The sequence below is a fragment of the Phycodurus eques genome, chromosome 12 (assembly GCF_024500275.1).
Source record: "Phycodurus eques isolate BA_2022a chromosome 12, UOR_Pequ_1.1, whole genome shotgun sequence".
Taxonomy (NCBI): domain Eukaryota; kingdom Metazoa; phylum Chordata; class Actinopteri; order Syngnathiformes; family Syngnathidae; genus Phycodurus; species Phycodurus eques.
This window is the reverse complement of record NC_084536.1, coordinates 14759614-14775738: the sequence shown is the minus strand read 5'-3', so window position 1 is coordinate 14775738 and position 16125 is coordinate 14759614. Positions and strand designations below refer to the sequence as shown.

General features: G+C 41.1%; 2 protein-coding genes across 3 annotated transcripts; one reads left to right on the top strand and one right to left on the bottom strand.

Annotated features, from left to right (window-relative positions):
* The first annotated feature begins 417 nt into the window (after positions 1-417).
* LOC133410842 (ermin-like) lies at positions 418-4725 on the top strand. 2 transcript variants are annotated; one of them, XM_061692414.1, is made up of 3 exons: positions 418-859; positions 2156-2350; positions 3699-4725. In XM_061692414.1, exons 1-3 carry the CDS (start codon positions 616-618, stop codon positions 4010-4012), a joined length of 753 nt encoding a protein of 250 aa, XP_061548398.1. In that variant the 5' UTR covers positions 418-615; the 3' UTR covers positions 4013-4725. The 2 variants fall into 2 exon arrangements, with proteins under 2 accessions (XP_061548398.1, XP_061548397.1); XM_061692413.1 differs by having other exon boundaries at positions 3696-4725.
* Positions 4726-4777: 52 nt separating this feature from the next.
* LOC133411005 (polypeptide N-acetylgalactosaminyltransferase 5) lies at positions 4778-15846 on the bottom strand. The gene is made up of 10 exons (XM_061692782.1): positions 14333-15846; positions 14094-14260; positions 13369-13488; positions 11826-11961; positions 10351-10470; positions 10151-10268; positions 7986-8315; positions 7823-7903; positions 7199-7351; positions 4778-6156 (listed from the first exon to the last, which is right to left on the bottom strand). The coding sequence occupies exons 1-10, from the start codon at positions 15256-15258 to the stop codon at positions 6016-6018; spliced, it is 2292 nt and encodes a 763-aa protein (XP_061548766.1). The 5' UTR covers positions 15259-15846; the 3' UTR covers positions 4778-6015.
* Between the last annotated feature and the right edge of the window lie 279 nt (positions 15847-16125).

Below are 16125 nucleotides of genomic sequence, written 5' to 3'. Positions count from 1 at the left end.
TTATATTGGGCTCTGCCCTAAGCACACAAACAGTGAATAAGTGAGATTTTCAGCAAATAACTGTTGTTTGGTTACAAAAAAAAAAAAAAAAAAATGTGAATATTCACAAATTCCGTACAAAGAATATGTAAGGTTCACTGAAACTTTTTTTTTTGTAAATACTCGTTTAAATTTTCTCAAGAGTGGTTCCAAGATGTCTACAACAGCACACATAAGCAGCATACAGTAAGTATAGTAAACCTATGGGAGAATGTTAATCCTGCCTGGAAACTTTGTAGAAAGAAGACTGATCACCCAAGAAAGATTAGTGATTGGGTACAGTCACTTTGTATGCTGTGAAGCTCGAGTCACAAAGAGGCTTTGTTGGGCCCAACAACAAAACCTCTGTTCACTGGCGATCCAGCGCTCACAAACGATTACATCGGGGAGAGGACTGCCAAGCTTGACCTTGCACCACCAACTTCAAGTGCTACATGGACTATTTAAAAACAATTCGCAGGACAAGTGATGTCTTTGAATGCTCATTCATGTCTGCGACTAGACAGTAACGCAATGGCAAGCCAAAGAATGTTAGATTTCTGACTCAACGGGTAAAAAGATACACACTTTTCAAAGATGGAGATGCAGGATAGCCCAGTGTTTCCAAAGCCAGTGGCTCACAAAGGAGAGGAGGAGGAGGTTGTTATGGCATCGCAGGTACTCGAGATCATTTGCGGATTCACCCCCGAGACGAAGCTCCGCAACTCGGAACCCGAGGATAGAGATGCGTGGTCGGTGGAGGAGGGAGACGACTCTGTGTTCTACAGTGACGAAGATCAAGCCGAGGAGCACAGTAGAGCCAACAGCTCTCGTGATCCAGGTTGGTGCAAGTTTTTAACAGCAAAGCATTTGGGCTTGCAAGGGGGGTAGAACATTTCTAGTAAATTTGCAGAATGGTTTTGGGCGATATCCCGAAAAGATTTCGTAAATTTCCTGGAAAAAATTGGGGGAAATTTCCCCAAAATGTTTGTTCAATTTCCCCCAAATTTTCATGCAATTCTTTCAGTACATTCCTCCCAAATTTAAGTTCAATTCCACCAAAAATTTCTGGTAAATTTCCCCAACATTTTTGGCAAATTTCACAAATTTCCATGGGAATTCACGCTTCTGGAATTTTGGAGTTAATTTGTTCAGATACCACGCATGTATCTCAAAACACTCGTAACTCAAATCAGCTTCCCCCATTGAAATGAATGTAAATCCAATTAATCCGTTCCAGCCCCTGTGAAAAACACCAAAATTTGTTGTTTTACATATGAAAAAATGCACTCAAGACTTTTGTACTGGAGAAAAACAGTCATAACATCTAGTCACCACATAACTTGCAAACATAAAAAATGCATCTACAAAACACATCTTTCGCTAACGTTTCGCCCATTCGTGTTCTTCTGTGGGGTATATTGGCGGTTTATGGCGCATTAGCGCCAATACTGTCCTGCCACCGCAAGGAAACCAACGTGAGTTGATGTTGTGAAGTTTGCTGGCGCCATCTAGCGGTGGGGGTCTGAAGTGAAATTGTTTCTCAGACTTTTGCCTGTATCTCAAGACAATGAAAAACAAAACACAGTGCGATGGCTTGTATCTTGAAACACTCTTAAGTCAAGGCACTTGTATCTCAAGAGTACTGTACTACGAATTGGAAAGTTTCTAATGGAACGTGTGGGAATTAACTGGAAGTTGAGGGTGCACTGGTATGGTAGTTGCACATGCTTCTGCCTGACATGCAGAAGATGATGCTTCATTTAAGTTCCTTCAATTTGGTAAATTCCTAGTTTAGTCTTCTCTATTCCCACAAATTCCCGTTCCTTCTGATTAAAAGTTTCCATCCATCCATCCATCCATCCATCCATCCATTTTCTGTACCGCTTTATCCTCACAAGGGTCGCAGGCGTGCTGGAGCCTATCCCAGCTATCTCCGGGCGATAGGCGGGGTACATCCTGAACTGGTCGCCAGCCAATCGCAGGGCACATATAAACAAACAAACCATTCACGCACACATTCACACCTAAGGGAAATGTAGAGTTTCCAATCAACCTAGCATGCATGTTTTTGGGATGTGGGAGGAAACCGGAGTGCCCGGAGATTCTAAAAATTCACGGAATTTTGTAACCCTAGAAGCGGCCCATGTGGACAGTCAACTTTCAGAGAGAAGTGAGGAACCTCTCCTGACTGAAGTTCAAGAGGCCTGCAAGGAAATCCAGGCCGATGAAACTGAGCCTGGTGGGACGCCTGTGATTGGCTCTCTGGAGCTTCACTGTCCTCTTCAAGTTGAGCCAGAAAAGCCTCAGCACAGTGAACCCTCATATGAAGGTAAGCCTGCATGCGACATTTACAGTATCTAGTGCAGTTAAGATGGCAAGTTGAGGAGAAACATTTGAGGATTTATTCAACATTCTCCTAGTGATGTTTTTTTATCCGCTACCATATGACATTCCTGTTCACTGTTACATTAACTAAGGTGCACTAGTAGTCCAACTGTTCTACTAGTAACGTGTTCCACTACTGTATGAACATTCAGCACACTAGTAGATCGACTAGGGCACACGAGTAGAACAGTAGGTCTTACTAGCAACCTTTGTCCACTACTGCTGTCCACTGCTATATCATGTTTCTGTGCACTAGTAAAACTACTGAATGAGCTAGTAGGAAAACTATGCCTTAACAATGAAGTTATTTCTACTCCTGAAGGACATTTTTTTGGCACTAGCAGAAAGACGAGGTCTTACTCGTAACATGTTTTCTGCTATTGTACTGTCTTCTATTGCTGTATGACATTTCTGCACACCAGTAGAATGATTGAGGCACTACAAGTGATGCTTTTTCCATTACTGTGACATTTCTGCACACTAGTAGAATGACTAGTGCACTTTTCGAACAAATTTCTTACTAGTGTTTTTTTTTTTTCCCCCAACTAGTGCCTTCGACAACGTCATGACATTTCTGTGCACTAGTAGAACAACTAGGTCTTACCAGTAACTATTTTCCACTATTACCTTCCACTATGTTTCTGTGCACTAGTAGAACTATAGCACTCTAGTAGAATTATTATGTCCCACTAGTGACGTTTTTTTCCACTACTGCCTTTGACTGCTGTATGTCTATGTGCAGTAGTAGAACGACTACATCATAGTACTGACGTTTTTACACTACTGTATGACTTTTGAATACTAGCAAAACTACTGTCTTACCAGTAACATTTTGTCACTACTGTATGTCAATTTAGTGCAGTAGAACAATTAGGACTGACTAGTAACTTTTGTCTGCTACTGCCATCCACTGCTGTAAGTTTCTATGCAATAGTAGACAGTGTTGGGGAGTAACTATTTATATGTAATGAGATTATGTGAATTACAAAATTTATGGAATTGTAATTCATTATATTACTTGGAGAAAATGTGTAATTAAATTACAGTTGCTTGTTTTAAAACAACAACAACTGTACACACTAGTCATTAGGTCAACATGGTATCATGTTTTCCACCTGCTGTGCACATGTACCATATATGTATACTGTAGGTACATATGTATAATGCAACAAAACTTTTACATTTCATATTGTTATCCATTTAATATTTGTGTAATAGTACTAGTTCAACAGTCATTTTTCTAGTGCGCCCTAGTTGTTCTACGATCTCTTTCATTACATGTAATGGAGCAGTTGAGCAGAAGCAGGGACAGGCTCCAGCCACTGAGCCACCTCCCGAGGAGAGCTTCTCGAACCAGCGCAGCTCCATTTCCGAGTCGGAGAAGGACCTCGATGTCCGCCGTCCTGACGCATTCCCACTGCACCCCGCTGTCCCTGGCCACTCCACTCTACCGCTCCCAAAGAAGTCCTCCGACACCCTCAGACGCCAGGAATCCTTCGACCACTTCGCCACCTCGAAATACAACTCTGTATCCTACCGCAAGATCCGGCGAGGAAACACCCGCAAGAAGATAGAGGAATTTGAGTACATCATGATGAATTTGTGATGCAAAAAGTGACCAATGCATCCAAGTTCTAAAAGGCCACACTTATTGATGACACATGGCTAGTTATGATCCCAATAAGTGAATTGAGTAGGATTTTGCACAAAACTAACTCATTCTCTGCCAGACGTTTTCAAAGCAGAGTTTCCCATATTGCAAGCCATCTGCTTTAGAGCATTTTGCCTGATCTTTCAAGATGCATCCAATATTGTGTAGTGGGACAACATAAGCACATAACGGACCAAGAGAAAGAGTACTCTGTTCTGCCACCAGAAAGAAAAACATTTTTCTCGCTTTTTCTGTTCTTTAGTAATCAGCAGTAGCCCATAGGTTGGTTTTACCCAAAACACCAGTTTCTGGCCAAAAAGTGAAGAAAACAAGCTTTCTGTGAGAAGAAACACATCAAGCAGAAAAAGTGACGTTGACACTAAAAAGTATAAAACCAGAAAAAAAACAAGTTGAGAAAGGGCTTTTGATGTAAAAATTGTTTACAAATAAACAACTAAGAAACATGCCGTGACCTATACTGACTCACCGCATGGCTCCAGTTGAACGTCAGTGGCTTTTTTTTTTTTTTTTTTTTTAATAAACACTAAGGATTGCATCTTCTTTTGTCACAATTGCAAAACACACTTTTTACTACCTACTACAACGCATACTATTTATGCCAGGCACATGCATACTTCGTTCGAAACTACTATACTACATGTGTTAATTATAAATGAAAGATGGTGCAAATGTGAAATAAACACTGCTTTTTAATCTTGATCTCTGGTCTTTTTATTTGCACAGTTTTCCAAAACAAAACAAAAGAGCAATTTATTTTTCCTGCATGAGATTGTCATTGTGAGAGGCTCTCTAATCTCTTCATGCAAACACCTCCCTCTAGTGACAAAGGCGCAATAGTACAAAAACATTCCCACCGCCCAAATGATGCAGCATTCAAAAAACCACAGAAGACCTCAAGTAAACCACATCTTAAAAATGACAGCTTGGCTCTTACCTGTTTGACACGTTTTAAACAAATTGTATTCAATCGTCATTATTTAGTCCCAGACATTCACAGGATACAAACCAGGCACATAGTGGGTCTTAATTTTCAGTATGCTACATATTGTGTGAAGCTTTTTGTAAAATGTGAAAAAGTCCAACACAGGCAATTGGGTTTAAGTTTAAAGAAACCAAAGTGTCATAAGGAAAAGACAGACATTTGTATAAAAAGGTCATGAAAACATTGCACATTTCCACTGTCCCTGCTTTAAACAAATTATTTGCTTGCTCGCTAACTCATTCACTCACTCACTCACTCTTTCTTTATAATTTGAGCATTTAATCGGTATCCTCTTAACCTTAACCAAATTTTAAAGTGTTGACAATAGTTTGAGAAGAAATCTATCAACTCTCTTAAATGCTCAAATATCTGAGAAGTGTTGTAAAACTCCGCCTTTCCGCTCACTCTGCGGGAGCCGTGCAGCATTATGCTGCCTCGAGATTGAAATGCCATTACATACATTGGAGGAAGCCTGTTTTTTGTTTTTTTTAATGGATAGCTGTAATGCTTCAGTGCAGAAGGAAACACCAGCCACGACGGTAAGTCTGTGTGCAGATTAATTTCCGCCTATTTAGCTCATAATTTTTATTATTTTTTAAAAATTGCATCAATCATGTCTCTTGAACCTTTGAAATAAGCATTTGGGGAGATGATCTAACCACAGTCGTTGAAGTATTCAATATTAAACTACTATTGAACATGATTTTTGGGTGGTGGTCTGTTGATGTTGGCACGCAATGATATATGATATCAATATGTTATAATACCAACTTGAACGATGATGTGTTTGGCAACTCAAGCAAGTTGCCATCTTTTTTTAAAATTTCCTGAAACGTAGTGATTTTAGAGATGTGAGGATTCCGTCCAACAGCGACAATATGGAAACAATGCTCAAACAGCTTTTCCAAAGCTGAAGGCATGTTCTACTGCACGTTTACCAGAACGATGTTGCTCTTCACTCGGAGTAGTAGTTTGTAAACTGCCATTGCTGGAAGGGATTGTCGACAACGCAGGTGGTGAGGCGAATCATGTTACCTCTCGGAGAAGCTTCCAGGCACATTTGTTTGGAGGACTTCTCAGCTATCAAGTGCTCGGGCTAGACAAATGTGGACAAAAAAAGCAAAGAGGACATGACAGCAGTTATGAGTGTTGACAGTTAACTTTTGACCATGAATGCAGGTTGTTAGCAGAAAATGAGTAATCAATCCCCATTGGATACAATAATAAAAGTAATCAAGGCAAGACCTGTTGTCTGACATCGCAGTGTAACCCGCCTAATCAATTTTCGCATTGAAGTCTCAAAACTGTATGCAAATCCTTATATCAGCCCTCATTAACAAACTGATTTTAAATCTGACTGACCATATAATTGTATCGACACTTCATCATACTGTAATATTCATACAAACAGCAATGTTATTTTCAGGGTTGATACCGATACTAATTATTAGTAGTCAAGGAGGATGATAACTGATATTTGGAGTTGACATTCATTCGCTATAAAAAGGAAAATATTGGTATCAAAATGTTTAATCATACAAACTCCAACACTTTGTTAAAAATGCCTTTAAGCGTATGTTTAACAGCTTTTCATATTTGTAACATCTTAAATATATTTTTTAAAATCTTAGGACACAGACATCTTTGTCTTAAACGTCTAACTAAAAGTACAGGGCGCTCCCACGTTCAGCAGGATGTCTTCTAAAGTTAAATGAAAACTTAAACAAATAAATAGCTTTCTACAATAAAAACACTTTTCCAAATTTTCAATATAACTGAAATGTTAATCTTCCACAAATCTTACATTCAGACAAAAAGTGAAGGGAATTCCCACAGTTACCAATATCTCTTATGAAGTTAATGAACATTTTAGACAAAAAACTAACACAAATAAGAAATAGTTCCTTGAAGTTTACCCAATTATAAACTGATATCTTATCAAGACAGCCAGATTTCTAAAAAAAAAAAAAAAAAAAAAAAAAAGGAGACTGTCAACGAATTTGGAAGGGCCTAACCAGCAGTCATGCAGTCTGGCTGGAAATTCGTGTCCCTGCCCACATAATCAAAGTGTTGCACAGCCTCTAGTCGCAGAACAAAAATCTGCACGGGGTCGGCGCCACGCCCAAAGCGTAACCTACCAGCGGTAACTTGGAGGATTTGTGCAGCCAGCGGAGCATGGCGTGGTTGCGGTCACACGGCTGTAAACTCAAACTGCTTTGCGTGACATGAGGTGCGAGACACAGATCCTGTTGGCGGATGTGCTTCAGCCAGGTGTAGTTAAAGTGCTGACTCTGCAACATCCAAGAGAAAGTGCAAGGTAGTTTTTCATAGGAATTCATGTGGATAAACTAGGAATTTACAGAATTGCAAGTTGGCTCCTAATGGAACTTAAATATATAGTTGGGGAAAATATATTTTATCATCATCTTGACGAAAACAACCACATTTCTGTTCCTTTGTGTTAAGAGCCAAAATGTGAGGGACAAGTTAGCTTTGGACACGCAGCTGCTTGAGTGAAGTGAAAACAGGCAAAGAGAGCTATTTTGCACAGATGTCTGCTTACAAAATGTTTACATTTAGGCTTGAATTCATTTGTACATTCAATTATCCACAATTCCCAATTTATTTCTCTTATCGCCATGAAAAGTTTTTGATGTGCAATATTTTGAAAATTCCTTAGCCTAACTTCCTATGTATATTTACCGGAAAGTTAGTACATATTTTCCCACATAGCCCTTGTGCACTGCGCAAGTCAAAGCTACCTGCTTGCTAAGATCACACTTCTCAAATGAGAGAACGCGTTTCCGCACAGAAAGGCAATTTCTTGAACCTCGATTGAAGACCTGCGTCAAACAGGAGAAACCTTTTAATTCTTAACTCAGAATTTTAATTCCATACTGCAGAAGGACGAGCGGATCAACTTACCAGGCCCTCAGCTTTGACTAAAGGAGCCTCCAACTCTGGATACACGTTGTCTAAGTACCACTTGAAGCTCTTGCATTTGAGCCTGTCCCTCAGTTGGATCTGCTCGGTGAGGTTGCCTACGTCGATTAATCTGTTGTCCAGCAGGTGATGGTAGCCGTGGCCGTAGAAAAGCTCCTTGTACTCGTCCAGCCACACTTCGGCCACCCTTGCTAGGTTGCGCTCCACCGTCTTGTGCCGGTCCTTGGGGAATTGGTATGGGTTCTGCTCTCGGAAAATGTGGCCCACTCGGGAGCAGGGGATGATCTCGATTTCGCCCCCACACATCCAGATCTGTTCAAGCAGTGCATGTGCTCCATTTAGTATTCCACACCAAACTCATTCGACCATACAAAGTAGGCATTGCTTAGTGTACTGGGGCCGTCATGCTGGAAAAGGTGCCTTGAGATACAAGTGAGCCAATTTACGAGTTTTTCGAGATACGAGTCGTTAATCGGACAATTTTTTTGCTTCGATTTGTGAGCTTTAACTTGAGATACGAGCGTTGTATGGTGGCAGGGGACTCAATTCACTTCACAAGTGGCAGTTTGACGGATGATATTAGTAAATGTTCTTCAGAAAAGAGTCTTCAAGCTGTTGATTGCCACTCTCAGCTGAAGGTTACTGTCAAACTAAACATAAAACAAAGACAAATACACATTGAATATGCAAACCAACCACATAGCCTCCGCTACCTAAATGCTAACTTATAATGGGGGAAACTAAAGACACATGGGATAACAATTAGCATCACTTATGGCGGTGTTCTTACACTTTAAAAAATGAATTTCTTTCGGTTTTATGCATAACATAGGTCAAAATGAGTCTGTGATCTGGTTTAAGTTTGACATCTATGCGGTTTGTCGATTGAATGCAAAAGAGGATATATGGCATAAGGCTCTCGCAAAACGACCACATTAGATTTCAGTGTGTTTGGGATGTAAAAAATTACTCATTATTCAAGTACCTGCCGACTTCGTGGTTGCTACATGCCCACTTTTCTCGGGAAAACTCAGTGACAACGCAGCTGCGTCATATGCAAAGCTTTGCATCGCTTGTCAAACTCAGACGTCTTGAGGAAAGTATGTCTTCAATTTAGATAATCGAGAACTTCGCAAGCATTTCAGAACCAGAACTGTGCTGTGTTTGGGCCCATTTTGTGGAAGGTGGCTTCAGAAGCATAAGCTTTCACACACTGCTATAAGTGAATTTCAAGGTTTAGCCATGCAAATACAGTAAATGTTTCCTCAGGTAGGCGCTACCGAACAATGCAAACTAAAATAAGCAGACATTCCAAAAACTTCTTCCCTCTTGCCATTAACTCCTTAAACAGTTAACTTACAATTCCATTGCAACATGCTGCCAATTTTGTCTTGAGTTTGTTGTCACATATCGGTCTGGCCAATTATACATTACCCATGCACTCACTGTAGTAGTCTTGCCACGCTGCACTATTTGCACATCTGTTGTTGACCAATACTGGCCACTCATGTGCCTGAGTAGCATTTGCAACATTTGCACAATCGACATTGTCCCAGATTATCGCACTAGTAGTCACTTTAAACTGCATACCTTTCCTGAAGTCTCTGCGCCTTTTGCACAATGGTCATTACACTGGACTATTGGTCTATTAGTCATTTCAAACTGCTCTAATTGCTGGAGGACTCTGCATCTTTTTGCACATTGTCAAAAAAATATATATATAAATTTAAAAAATTGTACCGGCTTCACCACATTACTGGTAATCTTTTATTGCTCAGTGACTGTTTTTTATGTCTTTGTGTCTCAAAAGGATTCTCTGTCAATTGACTGTCTGTTGTCATACTAGAGCGGCTCCAACTACCGGAGACAAATTCCTTGTGTGTTTTTGACATTGGCAAATAAAGATGATTCTGATTCTGAATCAAAGCACATGGGTTTTACAACAATAACTATATTTACAATGTTGAATGTAACTGTGGATTAAATGGAGAAGCCTGCGGCACTGTTGCCAAAATGTGTGCAGGAGATGACCACCGTGAGCCGGTTACGTCGAAGTGAGTGAATGACACCCGCCTTTCAAAATATCGTCGTCTCTTTTATTTCACCTATTTCCCCTCCTTTGTGGGGTTCTGAGTGGTGGGCGCTACCTTAAAGGAAATCTCCATGTTCTCCCCACCCCACACTTCCAGGCCTGGATCGTAGGCGCCAAGTTCATAGAAGTATTTTCTATCGATGGAGAAAAGTCCTCCAGCCATTACGGGGCATCTGTGTGTGTAAAGAAATCAATGTGAGTGACAGCCGTGAAAAAAAGAAGAAATAGTCTGAGTCTGAGAGTGTTGAGGGGCACCTGATAGGATCAGCCACGGTCATATTGTTCTTCTTAACGTACTTGTCTGATAGGGCGCTCCAGCCAAACACCAGAGGCCATTTGAAAATGCCTCTCTGGAAGTTGTCAACCAGTTTGTAACTGAAGGGAAATAAAAAAGCACAGAACCATGCAGCGAACAATTTTTTAATGTTTTTATTTCTTACATCACACACTACTATGGCCACAGGAAGCATGGCGGACTGGTGGTTAGTGTGTCTGCCTCAAAGTTCTGAGGCTCAATGTTCAAATATCGACTGCAGCCCTACTGTGTGGAGTTTGCATGTTCCCCCCATGCTTATGTGGGTTTTCTCCAGATATTCCGACTTCCTTCCACATTCCAAAAACATGCATGTTAGGTTTATTAACTCTTAATTGCTCACAGGTGTGAAAGTAAGTGTGAATGGTGGTTGTTTTGTTTATACAGTATGTGCCCTGCAATTGCCCGGTGTCCCTCTTCCCCAAAATTAGCTCGGATAGACTCAGCCATGATCCTGATGAGTACAAACAGTAGGCTGTTGTTGTGCCCATTGTTCTCTCCCTTTCACGGTGGCTCAACTAGTGCTGCAGCTATTGAAAATTATTAGAATCAAGTATTCTACCGATTATTGTACGCGTTAATCGGAAACAAATTATTTTGCATGATTACACAAAATAATGTGCAAGGTGCCGGTATTATGCTTGTCCACTTGGGGTCGCTATCCTCACATTCTAACTGTAGTATCTGGACTTGGGTGTGTTAGACTTTAAAAGCTGGGACCTGGCCTGGTGAGTGATGTGGGCATCAGCAAATGAGAGTGTAGAGTTGGCTGGCTGTTCTTTGCGTGTTGAGGAACTCTCCATGAGTTGTGGCCATCAGCAGCTCGTGTATGAATGTGCGTGTTTGTTTTCTTACAGTTTGTTCAATAAACCGACTGAAAGTGCATCGGTGGCTTTGTCTATCCATGACCACTTGAAGGCACATAACAATACTAACTAGCAAAGTAGGCTATTTTGAATTAGCTAACATGATGATGATCATAGACGTGATGTTGTAGTACACATTGCACTTTATCTTCCAAGTTAAGTGTGAAATGATTCCAAACTTTAGACTTCTTTCTTTTAAGGACTCTTTCCTACTGGCTCACCGCAACAGAGATTTTGCTTCAACCAGTTATTCAATCCTGTTTTCTCTCTGCCATGTGCCCCTCTACTCTTTCTCCATCCCAACCCAACCTGGCCGAGACGGACAGTCGCCACATAGAGCCTGCGTTCTGTTCGAAGATTTCTTACTGTGAGGGAGTTTATCCTTGCTTCTGTTGCCAAGTGCTTTCTCAGTTTTAGTTTTCTTTAATGTTTGAGTGTAGTTCTTGAACCGCTAATTGTGTTAAGTGTTACTTCTGTTGTGAACTGGTGCTAAATAAATAAAATTGTTTTGACTCAAATATAGAAAATGGAAGGTGGATCGACGGTCTCACCTCATGTCCTGATCGCTAATGACTTCGATGACCGGACAGGGTACCTTCCTGCGATCCAGGTAAATGCGCTCTAGCAGAGGCTCCAGCCAACCCACGTTGCATTCAACGTGCGAGTCAAGGAAAGTGAAAACCTCACCTGAGAGCAAAGCAAACATCCTGTTACACTCTAATAACTACAGGTGAACCACATTATTACACACTGCTATGTTTACATTTGCCAGACAGCTGCTTCTCGTGTTTAATTGTGGCTCAAATGTCTACAGAAGGGGTGGACAAGGTATGGCCCAGTCTAGGGTTGGGCCTCGAGAACCGACTGGACCCGGGACTAACGTTCCCTTCTCCCTTCCCAGTTTTGATGCCTCGTCCGCCGACCCCGTACAAGTGGTGAAAACCAACAAAGAAGCGACGAAAACAAACAAAGAAGAACACGCACGAAGACGTGCTTGTGCCCAACGGGGGCAGTGAACAAAAGTGTGTCTTAACTTTGTTAACATGAATGACCAGTCTCCTCAGTGCAACACTTGGAATAAGATAATAATTATTATAAGATGTGTAGTGTCTGACGTGCTCCCTCCCGCTCCGAGCCTCAGCCTACACCGCACGGAGCTTCAGTGAAGTCAACTCTCAGTCAGTTAGGTGAGTGAAACAATAAAATACGTCTATGCCAACATTGAGGCAACTAACAAGGCCACTTGGTTGCACTTTTGCACTGATGGTTTTTAACGTTTATTTTAGTCTTCAAACCAACGTAAGAGCCAATGACAGAAAAAAAAAAAGCTTAACATTGAGCTAAAACTTCAGCGTAGCAACTTTACATCACAATGAATTGGGACAAACATTTTTGTATTTATGGTATTAAACATTTGATTAATTCATTGCAATGAAATAAATTGTAGAATGAATCATAATTTTATAATTAAAAACTATTTTACATATATATTTCACAGTTTTTTTATTTATTGTATTAAATAACTAATTCAAAATATAAAAAATAAAAACAACTACAAAGAGTGCAATTTTAAAAACAGCACAAAGTATTATTTTATAATAAGAATACACAATTTTACCTTTTGATACAGGTCTCTGTTTTGAAACTCATTAGCATAATAGCATGTCGAAGCCATTTTTTACTTAATGTCACAATATCAATAATAAATACAAACCTGCTTGTGAAAAATGTTTTTTTAAAAGTGTTTTTTTCCTGTGTGTGTGTAGCGTCGCAGTCAACCAGGACATGGTAATTTCTAAAAGTTCAATTGAGGGCATTGGACTACTTTTTGTTTGTTGAATTTTTTGTTGTTTTTGTTATTTTTTACTTGTTTTCTGAAAACGTTCAAAGATGACTTTGGCAATTATGCGAAATGAAAAATGCTAAGATGGGACTAACTACAAACGCATGTACAATAGGAAAAATTGGCGATAAAGACTCAGTTATTTAAAAAAACGAAACAAAAAAAAACTTTTTTTATCAATGGAAAAGTTTAAAATAGCCATTGATAACTGTTCCTAAACTTAAGATGGACAACCCAAAACCAGAGTGTACCTTTGGCAACAGCCGCTCCAGCCATCCGGGCCCTGATAAGACCTTGGCGCTCCTTCAGGTGAATGATTCGGACCTTGGGGAAGTTAGCCATGTACTTGTCAAGATTATCCTTTAGGTAGACTGAAAAAAAGTGAATACCGAGACTGAAAAAGGACATACAAAAGTGTACACACTGGATGCAAAATCCATCCATCCATTTTCTATCCTGCTTACCATCATTAGGGTCATGGGTGAGCTTTGTTTATTATTCTCTTTGCAGTTGTTTTGAACTATACTGCATCAACATAGCTACATGAGGGGCACAATATTAGGATCACCTCACAGTATGATGCAGTTCAGTTCTAAATCACTAAAACTATGGAATTTCGGAGTATATGTTAGCAGACATTTGTTCGATAAAATGACATGATTTGGTTGAACATTTTAGTGTTTAAATATCCAATGTTTAAATGTTTGCATGATGTGTTAGTTTTATGGTAAAGTTCAACGGTGAGTGACAAACAAACTAAAGCAAGCATGCCATGTTTCTTATTTGGAGAATGTACAAGTGAGATTTTTTGCCTCCCATTTCTTTGCCAGTGCGAGAGTAAGAACAGGGGCTAAGGAATACTTGAAAAAGTGCGTTTCAGTAAGTTGTTTAAGGCGTATCGCGGTTGCGTCTGGAACATATGTCTCAATCCAAATTGAGTCTCACTGTCATTGTGAAGACAGAATGATGCTTTTACCTTTTTTGCTGAAGTCATCCACAAGGATGATCTCCTTGAGGAGGTGCGGCGGCGATCGATTGAGGACACTGTGTACGGAGCGCAGAAGGGTGGACCACACCTCGTCCACGAAGCAGAAGATCACGCTGGTGGTCGGCAGGTCGTCGTGGACCTCGTTGCGGGCACAGCTGAAGGAAAAGGAGCGGGCCATGTGAGATGAGTTGGGTTTTTGGTTAGCGTACTGTACGCGTGTGACTCACATCTCAGGCCTGGTGTCGGGAATGGCGCGGTCCACTGGGATCTGGTCGCTCAGGTAGACGTTAAAATAGCCCTCATTCCACCTCTGGTGCGCCAGCAGCTCCTTATCGCTAGGAACTACCGCCGCCTGGCCGAACTGACCGACGGCATTGAGATTTCTGGGGGCGACGGTCAGGTCGAGGGAAAGCACCTGGTGGACACCTGCCTTTACGGCATGGGTGTCGTTGACATGGACTATTATTGAGTTGTTTTCTAACATCTCTCCAATTTCTTTCACCTCCTTTACTGAAGACACGTTGTGTGTTCCTTGAATGGGAACTTCTTCAATTTGTTTCTCCTCCTTCAGCAAAGACGCATTATTTGTTCCTTGATCGGGAAAGTCTTCCATTTGTTTCATCTTCTTCACCGAAGACGCATTGTGTGTTGTTTGAACGGGAAGTTCTTCCTTCACAACCTGGTGCGGATTGAACACTTGAACGCTCGTGTTTGGAGCCGTCTTCACAGGTTCGATTATCTCTGTCTCGACACTGCGTCTTAGTGCAATGGAGTCATTATTTACTATGTTATTTTCCAAAAGTGATGTGTCAATCATAGACAAATGCACAGGGTTTTTAACAGCAAATTCTGGTTGACTCTCACCAAGATCTCCTTGGAGATTATTTTTGTCCCGTCCTGCCATCTGCTCCTTTCCCGTGTGCCGTCTGTAGACTCTGACGGGTTTGAATTCCGAACTGTCCGAAACTTTGTCCGGCCGCCTGGCCATCTCCTGCTCCCGGATCGTTCTCTCATTCACTAGCCGACTGTTGGCGTCGCCGATGGAGAGGCGGAGGGCAGCCATGTCCAGCAGCAGCCAAATGACAGACGCCACGAACACGAACCCCAGGACCCTCCCGCTGCCCCGCAGGTACCTCAAAAACCTTATCGTCATCCCCGCCCAAAAAAAGTAAAATAAAAATTAAAAAAAGTACTTGATGTCAAAGTATCACATTGAGTGGTCGGCAACTACGTCCAAGGTTCAAGTTTCTTTTCAATGGAGCTGCTAGCTGCCTGCGTGGCATGCTACAAATTCCACACACAGTGTAATTATAGTCGTACAGTATCATAACAATGTCACGGTAACAACGTATTCCGCATTACCGTGTCTCGAGCGTCGCCACCCATCGCTGCAGTCAAGACACAAACTTCTTCCAACACTCCTCACTGACGTTTCTCAAATCGGCAAGAAAACTGTCGTCCCGAGGCAGCGCAACTTGATTGGACAAAAAAAAAAATGGCCAGGAAGTAACATCAAGTTAGCAAAAGGGATCACAAGAGAAAACCGAGGCCTTGAATTTCAAAATAAAGCGTCCTCAAGGTCCACGCTCACGCAACACGTTGGAGTCTGGCAGGAAAAGGATGACAGATTTCAAAATAATATGTGATCCCTGCCGTGCTGCCAGTGCTTCAGCCATCCATCCATTTTCTGTACCGCTTCCAACTTTTCAATTTTAGCTGCCAGTCGATGAGTTACTTATCGTTCTTTGTTAAACCAGGAAGACGAATATGAACATTTAAAGACACAAAGACACGCTCCATAAACTTTCTGGTAAGACCTGTTGTGAATTCCTTACACATTATTGACTTCAAAATGTGGTTTAACCTGTTAAGTGACGCCAGCTTAATTATCGGTAGGGGTTCGGGATTGTTCGTGTCGAACGTAAGTGAACGACTGAGAAGGCCAGAGAGTCCGTCTGTCTTTCTGTCTACAGTATATATCCAAACTAATGTAACCTATTTTATCTAATCTATTTATCTA

Coding starts and splice junctions, on each gene's coding strand:
- LOC133410842 (XM_061692413.1), top strand. CDS start 616: ATGGAGATGCAGGATAGCCCAGTGTTTCCAAAGCCAGTGGCTCACAAA. Junction 860..2,155: donor CAACAGCTCTCGTGATCCAG/GTTGGTGCAAGT, acceptor TTGTAACCCTAG/AAGCGGCCCATGTGGACAGT. Junction 2,351..3,695: donor CAGTGAACCCTCATATGAAG/GTAAGCCTGCAT, acceptor CATGTAATGGAG/CAGTTGAGCAGAAGCAGGGA.
- LOC133411005 (XM_061692782.1), bottom strand. CDS start 15,258: ATGACGATAAGGTTTTTGAGGTACCTGCGGGGCAGCGGGAGGGTCCTG. Junction 11,962..13,368: donor TGGAGCGGCTGTTGCCAAAG/GTACACTCTGGT, acceptor CTTTGCTCTCAG/GTGAGGTTTTCACTTTCCTT. Junction 7,904..7,985: donor TAGTCAAAGCTGAGGGCCTG/GTAAGTTGATCC, acceptor TGTTTGACGCAG/GTCTTCAATCGAGGTTCAAG.